The sequence below is a fragment of the Aphelocoma coerulescens genome (assembly GCF_041296385.1).
Source record: "Aphelocoma coerulescens isolate FSJ_1873_10779 chromosome Z unlocalized genomic scaffold, UR_Acoe_1.0 ChrZ, whole genome shotgun sequence".
In the NCBI taxonomy this organism is placed as follows: domain Eukaryota; kingdom Metazoa; phylum Chordata; class Aves; order Passeriformes; family Corvidae; genus Aphelocoma; species Aphelocoma coerulescens.
The window spans coordinates 51,127,282-51,142,972 of record NW_027184085.1 but is presented as its reverse complement, the minus strand read 5'-3'; the positions used below and the strand labels follow the sequence as shown (position 1 = coordinate 51,142,972).

Genomic DNA, 15,691 nt, shown 5'->3' with positions numbered 1-15,691 from the left:
CAGGCTGGCCGTGGCCCGGCCCGGCCTGGCCCAAGCAGGGCCTGGCTGGGCCCGCTGGCCCCCACACGGGTCCTGCAGCCACCTGTCCCAGCACTGGAAACGAGAGAGAGCTTGGGGGGGAGTTTGTCTATTCTTAAGTGTGGATCACAGAGGCGGTCACAACTTTGGGTGGCTTAAAGAATTGTCCATATTCAAACTGGCCAGCTGATAGCTTCTATCAGGTTCCAGAGGAAGCTGTAAGCACCCCTTAGCAAGGACATCCCTTCTGGGACTATGCTTGCTAACCTATGACAACCACTTACTGTTTTTTGAAATACTGGAAATAAGAACAGTTTTTGTAGATTTTTTTTTTTCCTCCTCTTCCATTTCTTATTAGTTTTTGTCTTATTATTCAAAGACTGTTTCTCACCTGACACTTCTGTGGGTTTTGGGAACCTCTGGGAGGTGGTGTGGGGAGAAATCCTTGGTACCTGTGCTGTAAATCAGCTATGAGGAAGGGCTTCACTGAGCAGTTGTCTCTCTTTTGAAATTCTCGATGAATTAAGTGGTTTTGGTACTGTGTGAAAAATTAAAGGGGGAGAGAAATATAAGAGAAATTCTGGCGGAAACATTCTTTCTAATTTTGGTCTCTAGAGCTTGAGCATACTAAGATGTTTCCAAAATCCCTGTTACCATCTCTTCATCTGGAAGACTGTTTAAAGATGCTGCTGCTGTGTTATAGAACTTGGTGTGTGGTTAATTTATGCTTTTCCTTAAGGTTTACTCACCTTCCTTCTGAAGGGTTTACTTAAGAATGTTGACTTAATTGTACGTTTTCTTTGATAAGTGAAGTAGAAAGCTCAACACTCTCTGTACTGTTGCACAAACAAAAAAAAAAAAGTAATTTATTGTTTAACTTCCTGAAACAAAATGCTTTTTCTCTCAGTCATTGTTTCCCCAGTGGATTTGTGCATCTTTACATGTGTTCTATATACTTCTGTGAAACAGGAGTGCAGCTGTTGAGTAAATTGGTGAAGTTTATTGTTTTCAGTGTGTCACTTTTCTGTTACCAGAATTGGAAGAGAGACCTTTAATCTTACTGATTTTTTTTTTTTTCTTAGACAGGGCTTTCTGAAGTACCTGGTATGAATCCATCTTTGTCAAAGCTGAAAACATTGAGTAGCTTCTGACCCTTTTCCTGCACCACATCTCTCACTTCCCTCTTTCCTTTTTCACATAAGAGGAAGAAGGTGAAGCAGATGCATTTAATTTAATCGTTAATACTTCAGTTTACTCACTAGGCCTTTTGATTTATTCATTTTACATACCGTTCTGTTTGAGAGTGGAAAACTTGCACATGGAAAAGTAACACATAAAACTTTGGAGAAGGATATGGATGAAGTTCCTGATGGAATCCTGGTGTTAAAATATGAACTTAAACATACTAATATATCAGACAATATTTTAGAGAACTAAACTTGAGTTTAGTAATCTGTCACTCAGACTTCCTGTGCACTGTACACATTTGCTCGTTTTAAATAAAACTTTGACATAGTTCTATGTGGGAATCGCTAAATTATTTTTGTGTATGTAGAGGTAATTCACAGGTCTGTTCTTAACTGATACTTAGCCAAGTTTCATCAAGACCTGAGGTTTTTAGATCACCCATAGTCACTAGTTGTAAAGATGAGCTTGAAAATCTTGCTGGCAGCTCAGGGTGTTCTCCTGTCTTCCATGTCGCAGGTTGCAGACTCCGATGTCAAAGCTTGTGTATGAGTTATCATTACAAGAACTCTGTAACTCTTGTTTAGTGTTTAAATCAGGTGAGTACGTCATGGATCAGTGAATGCAGATATTCTCTGCCAGCAGCCAACTGTTTGAACATGTCTGGTAGCATACCCTGCCTGATATCCTCTTGATAATACATCTAAGAGTTTACAAAGGTGGGGGGAGGTGGTGTTGTCTGTTGGTTTTGCATGCCTAGCCACAGTACAGAGATCATTCGGTAGCTGGCGCTGAGCACAGCCAACTGAAGGATGGAGGTTGTTCAGCCACTGAGCTCTGTCACTTACTGCAGTAATAAGCTTTCCTTTGTGGTTCGTTAGATGCAGCTGCAGTGAATTAGAACCAGGTTAAGTAAACTCAGCTGATCTGCTTTGAATGCTCTAGGTATGTTTGTCAAAAGTTACAGGCTTGCTTTCTTTTCAGGCCCTTACTGGAAAGAATGGGTAGTTATGGAAGCTAAACAAACTTTGAAGGGGACACAGTTTTTGAGTTTGACCTATGTTAGTTCTAAAAATTATCCCAAATTGCTTTTTTCTTTATGCAAGAGATAAAAATCAGCTGAGAAACTGGTAGTCTGTAGACAGACATGTGATTTCTCTAACCTCTGATACTTAACAGTCTAAAAAGAGTTGCCATATGGGATGTCTTTATTGTGAGGACAGCCTCTGCTAGTTGAGAACCTTTCTGTGTTTAAGCACTTTCTGTGCCTAAACATTTTTAGCTATTTCTTATCTAAGTGAAGTTGTCATATGGCTTTAAATGAGAGCTGCTGTCATTGTCCAAAGATGTTGAAGAAAAGGGAGTTGTTTTCTCTGAATTTAATGGGGATGGTTACAGCAGCATTCTGTGCTCTTCTCTCTGCTGGCTGTATTTTAGATCTCTGTTAAAAATGAGCTGAATAAGTAAATTGATGTTACACCAGTGAAAAATGCAGCAAATTAAGACTAACACCAGGCTGTATTTGTTTCAAGCCTTTCTGTTACAACTGTTCAACCTTTTAACAATCTACTGAGATTTTGCAGGTTCAGTGGAGGTTATAGGGAAATGTGCGTGCCAAACTCTACTTCAGTAGTTCTTCATTCTCCTGTAGGGAGTTTAGACATAGCTGAGAGAAGTAACAGAATATTTGATACTTGCTTATGTTGAGTCCATTTTTCAGTAAGCTGTTGTATACAAATAGAATAATTCTCACAGAGCAGTTGTGTTTCCTTTCAAGATGTGGAGTAAAGAAAGCAAAAGCTAAACTTGTACAGGCTTCTGTCCTCATGACTTTAACTTTTTCAACCTTTCCATGCACTGACTTCTTAGAAGTCTTTTCAACGCCAGAGTTTTGGTATGGTTAAATGAACTTTGGCAGTCACAAGATTTAAACTGCTGTTCTTTTAATATTTTTTCCTACAAATTCTTAGAATCATTAAGGTTGGAAAAGACCTCCAAGGTTATTGAGTCCAGTCTTTGACCAGGACATGACCATGTCACCTAAATTATAGTACTCAGTGCCATGTCCAGTCACTTCTTGAGCACTTGCAGCAATCATGAACTCTGCCACCTCCCTGGGCAGCCCATTCCAATGTATAACAACCTTTTCAGTGAAGAAATTGCTCCTAATGTCCAACCTGAACCTTCTTCTGGCCCAGCTTGAGGCCATTTTCTCTTCTTGCTGGTTGCTTGGTAGAGGAGACTGACCCCCACCTGGCTATGGTCTCTTTCCAGGTAGATGTAGAGAGTGGTAGGTTCTCCCCTGAGCCTCCTTTCCTCCAGACTAAACCAGAGCTCCTTCAGCCGCTCCTCATAGAACTTAGTCTCCAGACCCTTCACCAGTTCCTTTGCCCTTCTCTGGACTTGCTCCAGCATCTCCGTGTTTTTCATGAAGTGAGGGGCCCAGAAGTGGACACAGTATTCAAGCATTCGTACCATGTCTGATACAGACCAACATGCCATTGGCCTTCTTGGCTACCTGGGCACATGTTGGGTCATGTTCAGCTGAATGCCAGCCAGCAGCCCCAGGTCCTTTTCTGCTGTGCCACTTTCCAGGCAACCTTCCTCAGCCTGTAGCACTGTGTGGGGTTGTTGTGACCAAGGCACGACCTGGCACCTGGCTTTGCTGCACTGCATACCACTGGCCTTGGCCCATGGATCCAGCCTGTCCATCTCCCTCTGCAAAGCATCACTGCCATCCAGCAGATCAACACTCCCACCCACATGGTGTCATTTGAGAACTTGACTGAGGGTGCACTTGGTCCACTCATCCAGATCATGAATAAAGATATTAAACAGGTCTGGGCCCAACACTGAGCTGTGGGGAACCCCAGTGGTGATTGTTGTCAGCTGGATGTGGCACCATTCACCACCACTCTCTGGGCCCAGCCATCCAGGCAGTTCTTAACCTAGTGCACCTGTCCAAGCTATATATATATGTCCAAGCTGCAGCTTCTTCAGGAGAAATTGAAATAATTTACTGCAGTTGCAGTTAGCCTTAGGCAACTAGTCCTGATGTGCTCTGTCTTCATAGAGTAAAAGAGCTGTAGTTCACCAAAGTCTGAGCACTTGGACATCTTTTGTCTGAGAAAGAGTTTTGCGGAACTGACTTGCAAGTAACATGTGACTGTGCATTTTGTACAGTATTTTTGCAGTGAGAAAAGCTTAATTTTTTTTTTTTTAATTGATGCTTCTAGGAACTTACTCTTCTAGTATTTTGCCCAAAATCAAAGCAAAGAATAAACTTTTGAAGGTTAAAAGTTGAACCTTGACTGAAAGGTACATTCAATAGAGAATGGTATAAAATGTCTGCAGAGTGAATTAAGGAGATAAAAATCCTCTTTGACTTGTTGGTTTAAAAATAACCTAACAATAATGTCTTCTTTAATATTGCATCTATATAATGGGGCAATGAAATACAGTTTTGATCTTTGAGGCAGAGATATGTGTGTTGTTAATACCGGAGCTGCTGGACTTACAGGTGCAGATCTTCGTTTAGGAAATTGGTGGAAAGTAGTTATCTGCAGTGTGAAGAAGGAAAAGTCCTGGCTTTATGGCTGTGAGACAATATAGCTCTTCACAGGAACTAACTCCTTTCAAAGTTTGCTTATCCTGCCTACAACTTCATTTCTGGAAGTGGGTGATTCTTATGCCTATGTTTTTATGTTCTTAGTTATGCTGTTCTTTTAACTACCTACATCTAAATTGTGGGCAGAAAAACTTAATTTAAGTCTGTCCAACTGAATAGTGTGAACTAAATACTTTGCTTCCTGATGTGCTTTGTTTTAGAGCTAGAATGTGCTGACATCCAATGACACGGACTTTTCAAACTCATCTGCATCTATTATAATTTGAATAATGTGTTCCAGGGTAATCTGGATGGCACTGTTTTGACAATGGCATCTAAGGAGGTTCAACTCCTACAAACAAAACCAAACTACATAAATAGTGTAACTTCTGTCTTTTTAACTGCTTTGTATTCCTGTGTATATTCAGTGGGAATATATGAGGTAGGACAGTGAGTGTCTGTATCTAATATCAGCAAGGTTTTTGATACTGACTTTAACACTCTGTTCAGATTCCTCCAAAGCACTGATGCCTTTTGACTTCTTGTCAGCATGTCTCCAGGGCTTACATTTGATGTTTGGGGTTTTTTTTCTCACTGTAGTAAAACACATTCTTGACTTTACAAGGAAAGTATAGATAAAGTACCCTGTAGTTTAGGTGGTGCAATATAAACCACTGTCATCTTTTTTGCAAGATAAAGTGCCAGGAGGGAAGATGCGTACGGTTTCTAAAACAGTCTTCATTAACTTACTGATTCCTTTGTTTCACAAAACATCCAGTTCTCTGCCCAAGCATAATGTTCAGCCCATGAAAGTGAACCTTCTTCTGTTTTACAAGTCTGCTTCATTATGAAACAAAGGCTAAAATGTCCAAACCTGGGTTCTTCTCTCCATGTTAGACTATATGTTGCAGTATAAAATCCATCTAGTTTATTTAGAGGTATTCTTTAAGACTTGATAAGTCAGCCTTTGGGTGCCATGACAAATAATGTGATTTGACAGGTCTCCTTCAAAGGATGCTACAGATAAATAAGACTTAACTTTCTCATCTCAAACTTGTGTGCTGGGTGAAAGCAGAAGCCCTTCTGTGGTGCCTCAGAGTTGGTGCAGTTCAGTAGTGAAATGGTAGTAAAAATATCCAGATTAGCCCATATAGAAAGCAAGCATATTGTAAATAGCATCAGCATTGTATTTTTCACCTGTTGATGTTCTCAAAGTAATGTTTTGGTTTACTGTTGTGTATGTCCCTTTCCAAGCTCTTTCTTTGTACTGTAGTGTGTATTACAGGGAGATTTTTGGGGCATAGGTGACCTCCTAGAACCTGAAATGCACTGATAAAGGGCAGAAAAGTTTAAGTTTATTCAGAGCTGCATGCTGTTGGTCTGACTTTGTTTATGCTGTCATGCTATCTTATAAGACTTCTTGTATCTCTTTTGTAAACAATTCTCTTGATTTTCCTTTGATATTGAAACTTGAGGATGTACACAGGGGAATAAATGAATTGGCAAAGATACGATTTCAGGTGTTTGGGAGTCTGTTACAGTGGTGTACTTCTGTGGCTGTGTTTCTCTTGCAATTGAATTAGGCATAAGATTAGTTTTATGGTGAAGTGGGGTATTAGCTCAGTTTTTTGATGCAGTAATAAATATCTAAGTGAAATTAGCTTTTCAAAACTAATTTGAAAGAAAATTGCCTAATCTAGAATTTGTTGTTACAAAATTTACTTTTCGGTAATATGTATAGACAATGTTAAGACACAGATAATAGAAATGTCAACTGCGTAAATATATCAAGTTGTAGTTTTAATAGGTTTGTGTATAATACCTAACATAGAATAATACATGAAGGAATAAAGCATGAGAGTCAAATTAAAATATATGGATTAGCCCATGAAAGGAGCAAAGGTCTATTAAGGCAATTTTGTGATACATAGTTTAATGGTACTTGGTTTACTGGAGAAAACTAGGAGTGGGAGACAATCTAGCTGCAATTTTCTATGAAGAAAAGGTTAGAAGAAAGAGCTAGAGCATGTAGAAGCCAAGTGGCCCCATAAACTTCATATTTATGGACAGCATAATAGGAAAATATGATTAGCAGTATTAATGATGATGTATTGAATTGTTGAGAGTTTTAATGAGGAGTTCTGGCATCTTGGCTTCTGTATTGCTCTGTTCTTGAATTCATGTTTGTGCGAGAATTTCCATCCCCAGAGGTCAGAAACCTTAAGAGCTGGGCAAGATTTCTGTGGTGACTGAAAGCAAGAGCAAAATTATTTTAAACTAGAAAATCTTTAAATATTCATTGCTCTGCATTTTTAGTTGGATTATAGAAATAAAGATTTCTGCACGCAAGTCAGCACAGCATATGGATCTGTCATGTTATAGCTGTGTTGCATTATTCATTACTCATGGTATATCAGGATTAAGAAATAAATGTTCTCTTCATCTGCTATAGGAAGCCTTTGTACTGCTTTCATGGAACCATGGTGACTTCCTACTCCAGGTGGGGCAGGAAGGGAAAAATCTTAGCTCCTGTTAAGCTTGTTTTTTTTTTTTTTACTCAAAGATGTGATTATTGAGACCACTAAGAACACGTCTTGGAGACTGAATATCCGTAGCAGATTTTCAGAGCAAACTGGCCTTGGCCATGTTTTTTTTCATATTGGTTCACTCTAAATTTTTAATAAGAATGGCTTGTTGATGTCTTCACTTTGTCTTGTTGATCTGAAATCTTTTTCTGAGAAGTGGTAAAATAGAAGCCTTGTAACTGTAGGTGAAATGTCATCTGCTCTTGACTGAAGAGCGCAGAATATGCTGAATGGAAGTGTTTCAGTTTGAGCAGTGTTTCCTTCTGTTCTTCCAAACCCTCATACCCAGCTGTGGAAAAAAAAATGGCAGCTCAAGTCAGTTGTTGCCACAGGTCCCTGATTTTTGCCTTACATGCTACATTGAGGCCCTTCACCAAAGAGTGAAAGCAAGTATTCCATATTTGAATACTACTTAACATCTAAGATGTGATCCTAGGCCATTTTAGCAATTTTGGGTATCATGTCCAAGGCTGTTCAGGTAGCTTGTTTGTTGTCATATCTGCTGGAGTGCAGAGTACTTGGCAAACCCCAGTACCTCTTATCCTATGTTCTTAGTTGAGCTGTTGTCCTAGTGAAGATCTCTTCTTCCCCAGAGGGTTTCCTCAATGGAAAGATTAATGTTTCCTGTGCAAAAATGACTTGATTCAATGTGTGGTTAATGGTGCCTGTTTCAGTTTGGTTTGAATACCTTTTTGTGTTGCACATAAGCTTTGCTTGTCATGAGTTTTGGGCCTGAAAGAAGGATGCTGTGACATGTCAGTCTCTCAGGCCACTGATGCTCTGGCTAGTGGAGATGTCTGAGTGTGTAGGCACTGTGTTGCTGTCCAACCTGATGCCACTTTGAAAGTACTTGTAAAGAAGGCTGTAGAGGAAGGGAGAGGCATGGAGATGACTGGTTTCTGACTTTCAGCTGCTTGCATTTTTTCCCCTCTTTGTCTGGTGTTGAGGATGTCATTTTTTGAGCTAACTAGCAATATACATGGGGGTTTAAGGGGTACAGATATTAAGTCATGCAACTTTTCCCTTGTCTAATCTACATCTGAGCTAAAAGTTCTCTGTGAGAGAACAAAAACTCCCCTGAAGGGAGGACATTGAGGAGATTCATCCTGCAGTTTGAAGGGTAGGGCTGTGATGGGGATACCAAAATCATGCCCTGTGGATCTGCTGAGGTGCACCTCTGATGGAGTGTCAGTGATGCTAGTGTGTTTTGGGCCTAACCATCTCTCTGGTTTCCTTGATCTTTGAGCAAGGAGTGCTGCCATGAAAAGCCAGCACAAGAGAACTGTTCCTCTAACCTTGTCTTCCTTATCCTGGAAGATGAATCCTGTCATCCATTGTTGGGCCCTCTGTTGTAGGGAAGAAAGTTGAGTGCATGAGGGACAAAACAGAGTAGTGTGTGGCCTTGGAGTTGACACGCTTTCCTGATTAGGAAGAGCCTTTTTTTCTAACTTGTGTTTTTTGGTTTGTATATCTCTTCAGTCAGACTAACTTGGTTTGCTTCCTATCTGTTGGTAAAACATCAGCTTTTGAAATTGTCAGTGGCAAAGAAGGATGTAACTGCAGTATGAAAGGGGAAAAAGTTTTACATGGCCCAACTGGAACACTGAGGTATTCTGAATACTGCTGAAAAATTGAAGTAGGCATCCTAGCCAGTTCAAGTGGATGTTGACTTTGAAACCCTTCAACCTATCAAGTTTCTATATTTGAAGAGTCATCAAGTTGTCTCCTTTCACCTCATTGAATCTTCTGTTTTGTTGTGTTAGTAGGCTCCAGAGGACTGCGGATGTATAAGGCTGAAGTGAAATGTCTGCAATAAGATGCATTTACCTCTTGAAGAATACGTATTCATTTTGACAGAGCCGTATTGCCTTGGAGAGCACTTTGCTAGAAGGTTGTGAGAGCTAACACAGGCGACTAGGACAGCAAATAAGAGCAATAAACAGTTGGCAAGATTTTGTGACTGGTAGAGTTCAGGTGAAAAATCTTTCCTGTTAAAAATCAGTCTTATTTAAAGTATTGGTTAAGTCTGGAGTTGTTCACAGCTTATTTATTTGAGATCTGAATAGTTGTTTGTGTGATCCAGTCACAGTTTTGGTGAAACTCCTTCTGAACATCAGTATTGGCTGTGTTCAAACAGTCTCAACTTGACATTTAGTTAAAATTACAAATATAACCAAAGTAATCATTTCCCCTTAGCTGGCTTTGAACTTTTTTTATATGAAGGAGGGCAATGAAAAGAAAGTGTAATTTTGTGCTGAGTTTTGGAGGTTTTTTTCTAGTATATGAGCTAATTAGTAATGCATGTTGATGCTATCTTGCTCAGGGAATTAGTTATGTTGGTAGAAGTGGTTGTGTGTCTAAATTGACCTGAATAATTAGGAACATAAAAATGGTTACACTTTTGGAGTCTCACTAAAACTGATACCTTAATGGAATGGAGGTATTTGTTTTCTTTACAGAAGACTGTTAGAGCTGATCTTTCTAATATGGTTTCTAGGAAAACTTAAGTTACCCTGTGTGTTTTCCTCCTTTGACCCCAGCTGATAGGATAATCAGTAATTTCAGTCAGAAGTAGTCCTGTATTTTCTCTAGATTAGTCCATTGTCAAGCAATGTCTTTGCCTTGCTGTACATGCATTATTTTTTCAGAACTGCTTACAAGTATTTGTTGGCTTCATTCCTAACACATAGTAGCTTTAGTAGGCATTGTTTAGAGTATCCTAATACTCTTAAGTATTTTGTAGGCATGTCAAGAGTTTCCAAAAGCACTTCATACTGAGTGAAGACTTTTCTTTTAATATATGTATGCATTTTTAGTGTTCCTGCAGATATTTACATTGAGTAAATAATTTGCATTTTCTTCCTGCTTTTAGTGTCACTAGCACAGTTAAGCTCTTTTACGCCTCTGTTAATAGCTGTTTATTGTTCAAGTGTCTGCAGTTGTTCAATTTTCTTCTCATTGCTTACCTGGAATAGGATATTCTGCTTTGGCTGCCTCTTCATTCCTGCTGAAATCTACTGCAGATTAACTTCTGCAACAGCAATCACAAGGGTGAATTACAATCCTTTTGCCTAAATTTCATATGATTTTTTTTTCATAATCATCTTCATTTTCTTCGCTTACTTCAACTCATCATGACTTTGAGTCCAAGATACAGAAATGTTAAGTGGTATTACTTCTTTAGTGATTCATTGAAAAGGCAGTGTGAAAAGGTTCCCCTTCTAAGCTGCCACTTCTGAGAGGCTAGAAGTTGCTTTTTATTGTTGCAAAGGACTCAAGCTGTCTTAATTGCTTTTGTTTACATTAGTAGCTATTTAAGTTACTTGAAAATTTGATACCACCTCATTATCAGAAAAATTCTAAGTTTTCTGTGCAGTTTTTGTCTTTCATCTGTCTTACCAAAGTTCTTCCATATACCTTAGCATAGATCAAGAGATACTATTCTGGTTCATTCTCCTGAGCTGCATGAGTTCTCATCAGGCAATATCCTTATGTAGTTTGTGCTGCAGATTTTTAAATAGTGCAGTGGAGGGAACAGCAAATGAATGTATATGCAGGTGTGGAGGGCTGCTAATGGAGAAATGGTGATTTATGCTAATGAAGAAAAAGTGAAAACAGAGACAAAGAAATAAGCATTGTTTATCCTGTTTGTGCAGACTCACCAAGCACAAGATATGCTGTTAATGTGTGGACCTCAGAGTAACCATCACGCTTTTCTTGACAACTATTCTTGTAGGGAAACTGAAAGAGTGAGTAGTGTTTTGTTCTGACAATCAAGGTTGTTAAATGAAGACATGCCCTCTGGCCTGTGTGTGCCTTTACCCATACAGGGCTTTGGGATGTTCTAGCAACCTATGTAATAGCTTTTGCATATGCTGGATTGAACAGTCTCTGTTATCTCTTATTGTACAGCTTTTTTGAGCGTGCATGAATTAGTACTGTTCTTTTATGCATGCTTGTAAGATACCTGACCATTTGTAAAAAAGGAGTTCTTCAAATTAACACTCTAGTAAAGATAAAAATCACAAAAGAGGAAGCATGAAGAATTGCAGCTATTCAAAGTATCAATAAATCTGCACTTAAAATTTTAATACCCAAATTTTTTTTTTTTTTTTGGTGAGTTCTATTTTTTAAAGTAAAATTCAGCATCTGTATTGTGTCAGATCTTACCTTTCACTGACCCTTCAAATAATGATGATGGCTTGTGTTTTTTTTTTTACTTAACACGTTTAGCAACAGTTCTCACAGACAAGAAACAACTTAGCCTTGTTAAAATGCATTAACTACTGTTGTAAGTCAAAGTAGATGGAATAAATCCTTTGGAAAGAGAACAACTTCATTACAATCAGAGACCAAAGTTCTGGTTTAGACCTTTCTGTCTGGAAGAAATAAAGAATACTGTATGCAGCCAGAGGTGTTTCTTGTTCTGCAGTTTGGTATTATGAAAACAAAATCTATAGTATTTGCTTGTGCAAATGGTGATGTGTTGTAATTGTTGCATGCTTCCATTGCACTGGGAAACAGGATGGAAGGGCAAACACTAAATTCTAAAGCATGCTTGGAAGGTTTCCTGGTATGTAAGCCTTTAGGAGAATCTTCAGGAGCATGTTTAGCATCTCTTAGGACTTCATCAAGAGCACTGTATCAGCTGTGACCCTTGAGGCTGGAGGCATCTGGTGGTCTAGCTTGGGTTGCCTCTGAACAGTGGTAACGTATTGAAAGAGGCAGATGTGTTTAGTATCTGCTGGCCTAAATTCAGATTGTAATCACCTTTTTGTAATAATACCACTTAGAAGTATGTAGTGTAATCGGGGCAGGCACTTCTACAGTGATTTTTTGGTGTGTTGTCTATAAATAGAATTAAATTCTGACTATAAAACCTATGCAAAATGATTTCTTGCCCAGCAATGACCAGGATGAGCAAGTATGAATTGAAACAGGTGGTGGAAAGACTTTGGCCAGAAGTCTGATGCACTAAACGTTTCTCCCTAGCATGTGCATGCATGTGAGGAGGTAAAGGTGGTAGAAGGCTTATCTGTTTTGTCACCGCCTTGGTTCTGTCTCAACACTGCCAGGATCCAGCCTCAGCCTGCATTTTCAGCTGAGCATGAATAGTGTGGAGTATGTTACGCCCAAAGTACCTGTGTTACAGAGAAAGTTAGTAGGCCATTGTGACTATTGTTTAGCCAGTCTTCATCTTCCTTGCTCCACTATATTTTCTAAAGCTCTCATATAAAAATCTGCTGTTATAATTGGAACTGTTCTATGGCAACCAGAACTAATTACATAAACCATATGGCTTTTGAACTTCCGATGTCTTTTCTCTTGAAAAACAAAAAAAGCCTATTTGCTTCTCTGCTAGGAAACCTTACTCATGACTTGCTTGAACTGCAGCTAATTAGAAACTGGCATTCCATTAATGCCATAAACAGTGTTTAAGAGTGTTTGGGTTTAAAATCTTACCTGTGCTTGGTGAACTAAAAGTAAGTTTATTGAAAGACAGATTGCTGCTATGTACTGTGTGTTAAAGAGAACCACTCAGTCTGCTGAACTGAACAACTGTGTCTTTAGTTCTGCTTCCTTTCAGCATTATAGAGAAAGCAGATTTACTCGGTCAACTTGACTTTATTGTTCTCCTCTTAATCTGAATGTATTTTAAGACAAACTTTTCCTTAGTAGGTATAGAATCCTGTTTCTTGAACATAATGGTTGTATAGGTTTTGAATGCAGTAACTGCTAAGCTATCTTAATAACCTGAAGTGTAATATTGTCTCTGAGGCTAATAGTCAAAAACTGAATTAGCTTTTTTTAATGGTACTGGAGATTCTTCAGTAGTTCAATATTTTAAAGCCTTTTTGGGGGAAGGGGGAAGAAAAGTCACAGCTCAAATTCTATGTTAATGTGCTGTTTTAGTACAGTGTTAAGGCTGAAAATTCATTTCAGAAAGCTTTTTTTTTTTCTAGAATGTAATTAGCTATAGTTAATATTGGTTTTAGGTCTTTAGGTAGAAGTGTAAATAAAATGGTAAGAACTCCAGTTTTCCAAACTAGACATAAGAGAGCAGTCTGTATGTCTTCGAAAGTAATAAAAATGGTAGAAGACTTGGTAGAGCAAAATACATTTTTGAGACATAATGGTTTTTTTACTCAGAGAACTGACTTGCATGCTGATTGCAAGTGCTGTACAGAATGCTTCAGTGCAGATAAATGTGTTACGCAAGCTGAAAGTACCTCAAATGACAGGTGCTCTTGGCTTTTTTTCAGAAGTGCTGCAGTGTTTGAGAGAACAGTGGAGTCTCTAGTGAGTAAACTGAAGTCCTGTACAAACAAGTAAGCTGTCCTATTGAAGTTTTCTATCTGCAGCCTGTGGTTCACAGGAAACAAATAATCTGTGGGGTCATGCTGCTTTGCTGAGAACCATAGAGATCCAAATACATTATCTTGCATACGTCACTACAGTCTTTGTAGGACAGCGTTTTGCAGACTGTTTTAAAGCAATCTTCTTAATAAGGCTTGTCTCAACTTAAAAGAAGTCAGTTGAGACTTCCAGATTTTATTCATCTAGTAAGCAGTTTATCAACATACTTGCCTATGAACCAATGGAGAGCTTGAGAAGAGAAGTTGTTACTGTTGGTTTTGGGTTGAGACCACAGAGAATGGCATGCAAACTTGAAGTTGATACCAAAGCCTCAGTATTTTGCATGAAAAGGTGATTGAAGGTTTTTATTAACCTAAGTTAAAAATAAAGACCAGACATGAAGTCTGCTAACCATATGGACTTTGGTAGCAAACTGACTTGAAAAGTAATTTGCACCATTTTAAACCAGAATAAGCTTTGAAGTATGTCTTTATAAATCCTGGATGCAGCAGCCTTCTGAAACTTAAGTCTTTTTTTATCAGGTTTAGACTTACCTCATCTGCTAACCATGGGCAAGAAGGATCTCTTTACTAACAGCAGTCTTAAGCTCTGACAGTGGTCAGGAGTCTTTCTATTTGTTCCTATTGTGGTTATATTTTACATCTGGACTACCTGTAGTCATCTGCAAATGGCCTATTAGCTTTTGTGGTATCCTCCTAGCACTGTTCAATGTAAATCCAACTGGATTTTCAGTGATGTTTTAGTTCAAGAGCAATCTTCTTGGTTACCAAAATACTCTTACGAAAAATACTTACATGTTTTGTTCCAGTTATTCCACTTGATAAATCCTTGACTCCACTGCCACTGGTGATATGTGCAGTGGTACTTTTAAACATGTACTGCAAGGAAACTTAGTGAATACCATCTGCACAAGATTTTAATTTACTTAATTTTTAAAACATAGGATTTTTAAGAATGGACTGGATTCTAACAAAGTCATTTGTCATATTTGTGTATTTTTTTTTCCTGTGGGCTGGGAAAGACATGTAAGGGGAGCTATCTCTCAGTTGTGCATGATCATCTTATATGCTGATGGAAAATCAACTCACTGTATTTCCTTTCTTTCCTCTTCAGTCTTGAAGATTTAAAAATTTGTTTTGTGATATAGTTTCTTTTAGGCATGATGTGGTTCTGGAAGTAGTTTCCAGGGTAGATGCAGGGGTAGCTAGACTGCATTATCTTTTGAATCTTCTTAAAAATAAGCATCTTATTTCACATAAGAAAAATAATTTTACATCTGAATTTGTAAAGATTAGATTGGAATTGCCTCAAATCCAATTAAGCCACACTGCATGGACGTGCTGGGAATATAAATGCAATTACTGTAAATTTGTACAAACTGATTTGTTGCATTATCTTGCTAATCTAACATACGGTACTTTTTGTGTCCATATTGCAGACGGCAACTCCAAACTAACATGGCAGTCAGACTGTGTGATGTGGCTTCTCTGCTTAGAAGTGGTTCGTGGGCAGCAGAGCCTTGGACTGGGGTCTGTGGGACTTTTCTTAAATTCTGTAGGCTACTTTTTTTACATGTTAATAGTGCTGAGGCCATACCAAAGTCTTTTTACCTTCCATTTGGAATGCTAACTCGCTTATATGTTTCATTATAGGCTGTAGGTGGTGTTCCTATTCTGTGAGAGCCTAGAGCACACTGGCATACCAAGACAACTTTTTCTGTAATACGGTGATCTCCTGTAGAAATTACACTGCAGTGGCTTGCCTTTCTTCTAATGTCAATTAGATTTTAGTACTAATTGAAAATACATGGTGGATAATTGAAGAGTAGTACTGTATTAAAATGGTTTTGGTATGGTCTGAATTCTAACTTGCAGTAACTTTTAAAACCTGTATACTTGTGTTTTTATTATTACTATTT

At 38.5% G+C, this 15,691-nt stretch overlaps 1 protein-coding gene across 6 annotated transcripts in view; it reads left to right on the top strand.

Moving 5' to 3' along the window:
• LOC138103106 (ELAV-like protein 2) overlaps window positions 1-15,691 on the top strand; it is a 94,790-nt gene that overhangs the window by 27,888 nt on the left and 51,211 nt on the right. For 4 of the 6 annotated variants that reach the window (XM_069001127.1, XM_069001126.1, XM_069001125.1 and 1 more), the window contains exon 2: window positions 15,212-15,302. The exons of the other annotated variants lie outside the window; for them this stretch is intronic. In XM_069001127.1, the coding sequence (XP_068857228.1) occupies window positions 15,231-15,302 (72 nt within the window). In that variant the 5' untranslated portion in view covers window positions 15,212-15,230. The remainder of the gene's footprint in view (window positions 1-15,211; window positions 15,303-15,691) is intronic. 6 annotated transcript variants of the gene reach the window in all.